At 39.2% G+C, this 7489-nt stretch overlaps 1 protein-coding gene across 1 annotated transcript; it reads right to left on the reverse strand.

Moving 5' to 3' along the window:
- Nucleotides 1-632: 632 nt before the first annotated feature.
- RAB39B (RAB39B, member RAS oncogene family) lies at nucleotides 633-6244 on the reverse strand. Its single transcript, XM_005595051.4, has 2 exons — nucleotides 5830-6244; nucleotides 633-3074 (listed from the first exon to the last, which is right to left on the reverse strand). Exons 1-2 carry the CDS (start codon nucleotides 6042-6044, stop codon nucleotides 2648-2650), a joined length of 642 nt encoding a protein of 213 aa, XP_005595108.1. The 5' UTR covers nucleotides 6045-6244; the 3' UTR covers nucleotides 633-2647.
- Nucleotides 6245-7489: the final 1245 nt, after the last annotated feature.

Below are 7489 nucleotides of genomic sequence, written 5' to 3' on the forward strand. Positions count from 1 at the left end.
TGTTTTTTCCTTTCTTCTTTCCTTGTTCTCCCCTTCCCTCCCTTCCATTCCCTCTTAACTATAAAAGTGATAAAGCTGTACAGAACTTAGCCTACCTATCTATATGCCCAGACTCAAAATCTATTATCTTTCCTTTTTTTCTTACCCTCCCCCCACCCACATGTGTACTATCAGTCCACCAGGGAAATGTGCTAAACTATTGTGTTCTTATGTTGGTGCCACACTGTAAGTGATCCTGGCATAAAAAGTATGCCGTAGTAGGATTTGAAAAAGCTGAGGTAACTTAGCCTGGAAAAAAGACGACTTTCCAGGGAATATAATAGTTGTAATCAACTACCTGGCAACAGAATTAAGACTCTTGATTTAAAATCACCACGATGAAGATTTAGGCTTGACGGAACCAACTTTTCTCAAAGTTGCCTAGGCTCACCAGGAAGTACTGAGGTCCCAGTGACTTTTGATATAATGATCAGATAACTTTCAAAAATCATTCTCTTTCTGACTTTAAGATAATGGTGAATACGATTGTGTATGGTATATGTTACATCTTATTGATATCCTTGGTAGTAGAGTTGCTACACTGTAGTAACAGATTCTGGAAATAGCTATAACACACACTTGGAATCTCACAGTCACATAATCAATCATTTTACTAAATACAAGCATATTTTCATTCACATACAGCTAAATAAAGCATTGTTCACATTTCATTACAGTGCACAACAAAGTGAGGAAAAGTATACAGTACATTTTATTCTGAAATATGAGACAATCTAATCCAACATGCAGTTGTGGTCTTTGTTACAAGTTAGTTTATCTTTTCTTTACCTATGTAGTAAAATAGCTTCTAAAGCTTTATCCTTAGTATTATATTAACACCTGATTTTTTTCACACTTATTTTCTAAAACCCACTTATTGCAGTGACAACGGTACTGAATTCTACTAAAATGATTTTTAAATTTTCTAGAACTTATTTAAGCAATTAAGCTCAGCCACCTCTGCTGGATTTATGCTGAATATTTTTAAACCTGCCAAAAAATGCCAGGAGTGGGAATAGTGTACATACAATAAATTTTAGTCAAGAAAATTGTAGAGAAGTTTTGTTTCTTTCCTTTTTTGAACTGACAGAATCCACTCAACTCTCATTTACCCACTGGATAATCTTGCTTTCAGAATCTTCTAAACATACTTAAGTATAGCAGTTGATGAAATTTTGTGTTAATCAAATTTGCCACGTTTTATTTGTCTTTTACAACCATAAAGGTGGCAATTTAATTACCCCACCTAAGCCAGCTCTTGTGAAATGAATATAGAGAAGATGATCAGTTCACTTGTAATTAATGCTGTGAATTGATCCAAAGTGGTTTGCTCATCCAACTTGGGGCACAGGTGGCAGAACAGTCTTCCATAATTTTCATGATTTGGCTTCTTTATTCTGGCTGAAGCAAATTCCCAAACTTTCAGATTCAGTCACATTCATACAGAAGTTCAATATTATATCTCAAAGCGATTTGCCATTCTTAGGCCTTCCTATCACAATGGGTATGAGAAACCTGACTCTAATCAGAATAGTTTTTTTTAATTGTGAAAAGTATGGCTTTTGCCTAGCTGAACTGGCTACAATCCAAAAAGTAATTTAAAGCATCACCTCTCTTCAAGAAAATAATGGAAACTTCAAGCCAGCCATTCCAATTTGCTGATGCAGTTAGCTGTTTGTTCACCTGAGAATTAAGGGCTGACTCTGTTGGGTAGACAGGAGCTCAGTGTACGTATACGGCAGACAGGTGGCCAAGGTCATTTTGGGGTGAGTATTTTATCCCTATCCCACTCCCCATTGCCATTGCTGTATGTGGTTCCTTTCAATAAAAATCCAGTGTCTCGGTGATAAGAACACTTATAGCCCACACAGTTCTAATGTCTTTTTAGTTGTGCACTTATTCACTTGTTTAAAGCCCTCTTGTCAATAATACCTGAATGGGCTTTACCTTTGTCCCTTTCCTAGTTATAGGGTAATTTGCACGGGACAATTTGTTTCATACAGCTGGTAATTCTACCACAAGAGTGTTCAAATGTGCTAATAACTGTGTAGATAGCCTTTCTTTCATATTCACATCATTTTTACTTGAACACCAGACCTTTTGGTCTATGTTCCTCATTTTACAGATGAGCTGTTAAAAGCTAATTGGTACCTTTTAACCAAACCCAGCAAACACCTTTGGTGCAGGGTATTCTCATGGAATAAGTAGAGCTCATAATCTTTGTCCCCAATGTGATACTTTTTTCCCCTTTATGTGTTTCTTTATGTTCATGGCCTATAAGTGAGCTCAAATACCAAGTAATAGTTGTCCTGTCTGTAGGTATGCTTTCCTGGGACTTAGCTTCCTAAACCCCAGGCCCTTAACATGTGGTCCACAAAGGGCTCATGGAGCAGCCACTGCCTAGCATGGGCCACAGTTCAGTCCCTTGGTCACAGCACTCAGGCACCCCCATCCACCCGCACATGAGTCTGTCAGAGTCCCCCTGAGAAGGAGGCTCACTTGGTATCCAAATGGAGGTTGAGTTCTCGTCAGTTACACAAAGATTCTATTTATTTCTCTTACTTTTCAGTTCAAGTAGGAGAGCATGTTTTGGAAATAAAAGAGCTGACTAGCACAAACATCTCCTCTCTGATTTGACAACCTCTTCTGAAGAGTGAACCACATTTGGTACAAATCCACTCTTCACCCCTTCCCAGCCCTCCTGGATTGTAATCTCCCCCCTTTTAACCAGCTCATATATGTCTCTTGTCAGGTCTGTGAAGGCTTTCTCCACATTAATGGCATCTCGGGCTGACGTTTCAATGTACTTCATGCCGTATGCAGCAGCCAGTTTCTCGGCCTCGTGGCGAGTCACTTGCCTCTGTGTATCCAGGTCACACTTGTGACCCACCAGAACAAATACAATTTGGTAGGGCTGAACGTGTACTTTGGTCTCTTCTAACCACTCATGGACATTCTGGAAGGACCTGCGGTTGGTAATGTCAAATAAGAGAAGACCACCTACTGAGTTCCTGTAGTAGGCGCGAGTGATGGATCTAAAACACAAGAAAGAAGTAAAGAATAAAGGCCGTGCCCAAACTTCTGCATGTCAATGAACTCAGTACATTCAAGTGTTCCTGGTTATTGACACAGTCCTTTGATAAAAGTGATTTTCTTTTTTTTTTAAACAAGGGAATACAAATGGCACTCAATAGTAATACTAATATGTGAGTTTCCAATTGGGCAAAACTTTGAGATGGGTATCTTCTAGGAATGAATGCTCATGAACTTTCAGGCATTTTCCATGGATTCAGCACTGGAGAGTGACCCTGGGACATAATTTAGTTCTATTTCTTGCCTTCAGGTAAAACTACAACTAACTCTCCCACCCCCCAAATCTGAATAACTGACAAAATAGGATACCTAAGTCACAGTGTCACCATGAGGCAAAATGAAACAATGGATATTAAAGTGTTCTGTGACGTGGAGAGTTCATTACAAATGCTAGTAGTTGAAACAGGATTTTTAAAACATAGAAATGAATTTATGATAGTTAACAAAATATTTAAAGTAGGTATCTTGCTATATATTCCATTTTTTCCATTTATCATTACCATGTTTTTCTCTTTCCATTATTATTATTATTAATTATTATTATTATTAGCTAACAGGGATCCTCAATCTCTTCTGTGAGGAGAAACACAATTTTATTTTTTATTTTCCAGGCCTGTGGGAATGGAAAAAGAAAGATGGTGAAGGGTTCAGGCAAAGTGCCTCCCAGCCCTATTTCCTGACACATTTCAGAGAGGCCAACTCAGGAGCCATCAGATGAAACTTCACATGTTTTAACTTCTTGACTTGAGGAGCCTCATTATAAATATACATTATGGCACTTTGCTTACAGTGTATTAAAGCTTATTACAGGGTATAGACCTATTTGTCTCTGCAATCACTTGCTTTAGACTACTGTGATTTTTAAAATCTATGTCTATTTTTAGGTTTTCTGTCTCCTCAGATAAAGAAGATAGACAATGAAGGAATCAATAGCTTAGGGAAAATGGCCCAGTGTTAACAGAACAAGCATTGTCCAGGGACCTACAGTCCAAGCTAGATGATGGTAAAAGTAAAACTTACAAATGAGTTTAAGTCTCCAGAATCAGGCAAATCAGCCCTGGGGACTGAAAGCATTTCTTGTCTCTTAGGTTTGAATATTCATGGAGAATGGTAGATTTACCAGAAAATTAGACATGAACAAACAAAGGTTTTGATTTGTGAAAAGCTTGATTCAAGAAATCAATTGTTTGTGAGTACTTAGCAAAGAAAGTGACAAAGGCCTTCTAAGCATGGACATAAGGCTACATAAACCTTAAATTCCTCCCTACATTAAAAAATCTTAAATAATGTGAAAAGACAAATGATAAACTAGGAATATATGTTACAACATACATGACAGGAAAGCGTTAATATTCTTAATCTATAAAGTACTCTTACAAGTCCATACTGCCCAATAAATAATAAGCAGTGGATGTGAACAGGCTGTTCATATAGAAAGAAATTCCAACAAACGCATAAAAGATACCTTTCTTTGCTTAGGAGAAATGTAATCACAAGTTCAAAGTGAACCTGTACAAGGATATTTTCCACAGTGTTGTTTGTGGAAGTGAGGAGCTGGAGGCAACTTAAGTTTGTAATTATTTCTCCTTACCACTCTTCAATTATCCAACCCGTATCTTCTATGGTTAGTTAGTTTTCAATAGATAAATGAGCAAATGATCATAAACTTGGGCTATTGAGTTTTCTTGATCTGGTTCCTGCTGCTCTACTTTAGTTCAAATTGTTCCCTGCAAAGTTTTCTGTGTACACTCTGTTCCCTCTCACTTCTGTCTTTATTCATCCTGTTTCCTATCCCTGGGCGTTTCCTGTCTTTGCTTGGGCAGTCATACTCATCCGGTCTCATCTTCTCCAGTTAACCTTTCCTCCTCTGTGTTCATACATATAATTACAAATAATACATGCTACAAAAGAAAAGCAAAGGGTTTTGAGTGAAAGTAAACATATTCATTGATTATTCAATGAATTCATTGAAATTAAGCATATTCATTATGTGCCAAGTGTTACAGTAAGGAGTGGGCATACAAATATGAGCAAGACACATTTTTGTAATTGCTGATTATCTATTATTTCCCTCAACTATGTTAGCACAGAAGTTCCAAGAGTGAAGGGGCTTTGTCTGTTTTGATTACATGGCATCCCCTTGTATGAGTTTCCTCACACTGTTTTCCCAGAAACAAGCCCGGAGTCTGGCACATAGTAGATGATCACTGAATGTGTGCTGGTTGCAAGAAGGAATCAATCTTATGTATTTCCTTTATGTTAGAACATATGTTAGCATATATATGTGCACACACACAGATATGGAAATAAAACATAATACACATGTATTTATGTATCTAAATCTCTGTCAGTTATGTTAGGATGACCTGGGAACATTTTTGAAAGTACGTAACATAGGGACTGAGATTGATGAATTACAGATACAGAAATCAATTCCAGCTAGTTTATTAGCCACCAAGGGGCAGGTTGGTGGAGTTGTGGTGCAAGCAATATGTGTTATTGACCGGCCTTCCCTGCCAGGGCGCTTCTTTCCTTGCACTGCTCCGGGTTAGCCAAAGGTGGGCTTCGGTAGACTCCCCAAGACCCTTAGTGTTGCCCTCCTGGACCGCGACTAGGACCAGGAAGTTCTCTCTCCCCAGAGGCTGTGCAAACCCCGAAGACCCTCCCACTGCTTGCGGGCCCGGACTGCGCTCCCACCTGAACCTCTCTTGACCCGCGGTATCCCAGATCTGGAGCTTGATGCGTTTTCCCGGCTCGATCTCCACCAAGCGGGAGAAAAAATCCACCCCCACGGTGGGGTCAGAAACCTGGGCAAAGCGACCCTCGGTGAAGCGGCGGATCAGGCAGGACTTGCCCACTGTGGAATCCCCGATGACAATGAGCCGGAACTGGTACAGCCAGATGGCCTCCATGGCCGCGGCTCTGCAGGTCTCCTTGGCTCGGACCCGGGACGGCGGGAGGGGGCGCCCCGCCGACGCCTCAGAGAGCGCGGCTCGGCAGGATCTAGCTCAGCCGCGAGCGCATCGCTGACCTGGGAACCCGAAGCTGGGTAGGCCCAGGCGCCCGGATAGCGGAGGGATGGATGCTGCGCTTGCAAAGGTGATGAAATGGCAGCAGCATCAGCACCACGCACTCTGACTCATCACTGACAACCGGGTTACTGTAATCCCCAGCGTAGATGCGACGCCTGGGCCGCCGCACTGTCTGTAAGAGGAGCGCACACAAAATGGCTGCAAAATTAGCGCGTTCCCTCCCTTTCTAATTACCCCACCCACCCTCTGTTAATTAAAAATGTTTTCTGTCGTTCAGACTGCAAATGTCATACCTTTTCATTGAAACTAGCAAAGCAATACAAAACTACTCAAGAAAGGGAAGGTACATAATTATATATTAGTCTACAAGTGTTTCCATGCTCACGTAAACACACAAATATTATATGTGTTTGTATTCCCATATACATTTATTGCTGTTTGTTTTTACAAAAATTAAACTGAGGCCTTACTTTCAATTAATAATTGCTTTCTGCAGTTAATAAAGCATCATAAATATCTTTCCATTTCCACCTAATTTCCCTTTTGTCATAACAATGCTGCAGTAAAGATTCTTTAAAGTGTAGTCACACGTATTTTATTTCTATGAGCTAGAGTCTTAAAAGAGAGGCCATGAATTCAAAGAGTATGAGTACTTTAAATTTAATGGACATGGCCATTCTACCTTTCAAAACTAGCAGTTTAAACTCTACCCAACAATGTGTGAAAAGGTCATTGCTCTGCATTATTTCAAGCATCATATGTATGTTTTATTCTTTCTTAATTCTTGTCAATAGAATGTAGTTAAATAAAAATATGTCTCATTGCTTTATTTTACATTTCTCTGACTACTGATGAGGTCAATAACAAGTCTTGTGTATTGACCACTTCATTTCCTCTTCTGGGAATTGTCTCTTCATATCCTTTGTATTTTTTGTGTGTAATCTTTTATCGTTGCCTTACTCTTTAAAAAACTCAGCCTTATTAACATGGAAATTCACATACTGCACAATTCACCCATTTAAAGTGAAAAATTCTTAGCATAGATTTTTAATATACTCACAGATATGTACAACTATCACCACGGTTAATTTTAGAACATTTTTATCACTTCAAAAAATAACCCAGAACCTTTTAGCTATCGTCTCTCTATCCCATGTTCCTCCAGCCTTTGGCAACCATTAATGTACTTTCTGTCTCTATAAATTTCTCTATTCTGAACATTTCATATACGTGTTATCACATAATATGTGCATTTTTGTGACTAGCTGCTTTCACTTAGCATAATGTTTTCAAGGTTCATTCACACTATAGCTAGTATCAGTACT

This window comes from Macaca fascicularis, chromosome X, assembly GCF_037993035.2.
Source record: "Macaca fascicularis isolate 582-1 chromosome X, T2T-MFA8v1.1".
NCBI lineage: Eukaryota > Metazoa > Chordata > Mammalia > Primates > Cercopithecidae > Macaca > Macaca fascicularis.

Coding starts and splice junctions, on each gene's coding strand:
- RAB39B (XM_005595051.4), bottom strand. CDS start 6,044: ATGGAGGCCATCTGGCTGTACCAGTTCCGGCTCATTGTCATCGGGGAT. Junction 3,075..5,829: donor GCGGGTCAAGAGAGGTTCAG/GTGGGAGCGCAG, acceptor CTTGTGTTTTAG/ATCCATCACTCGCGCCTACT.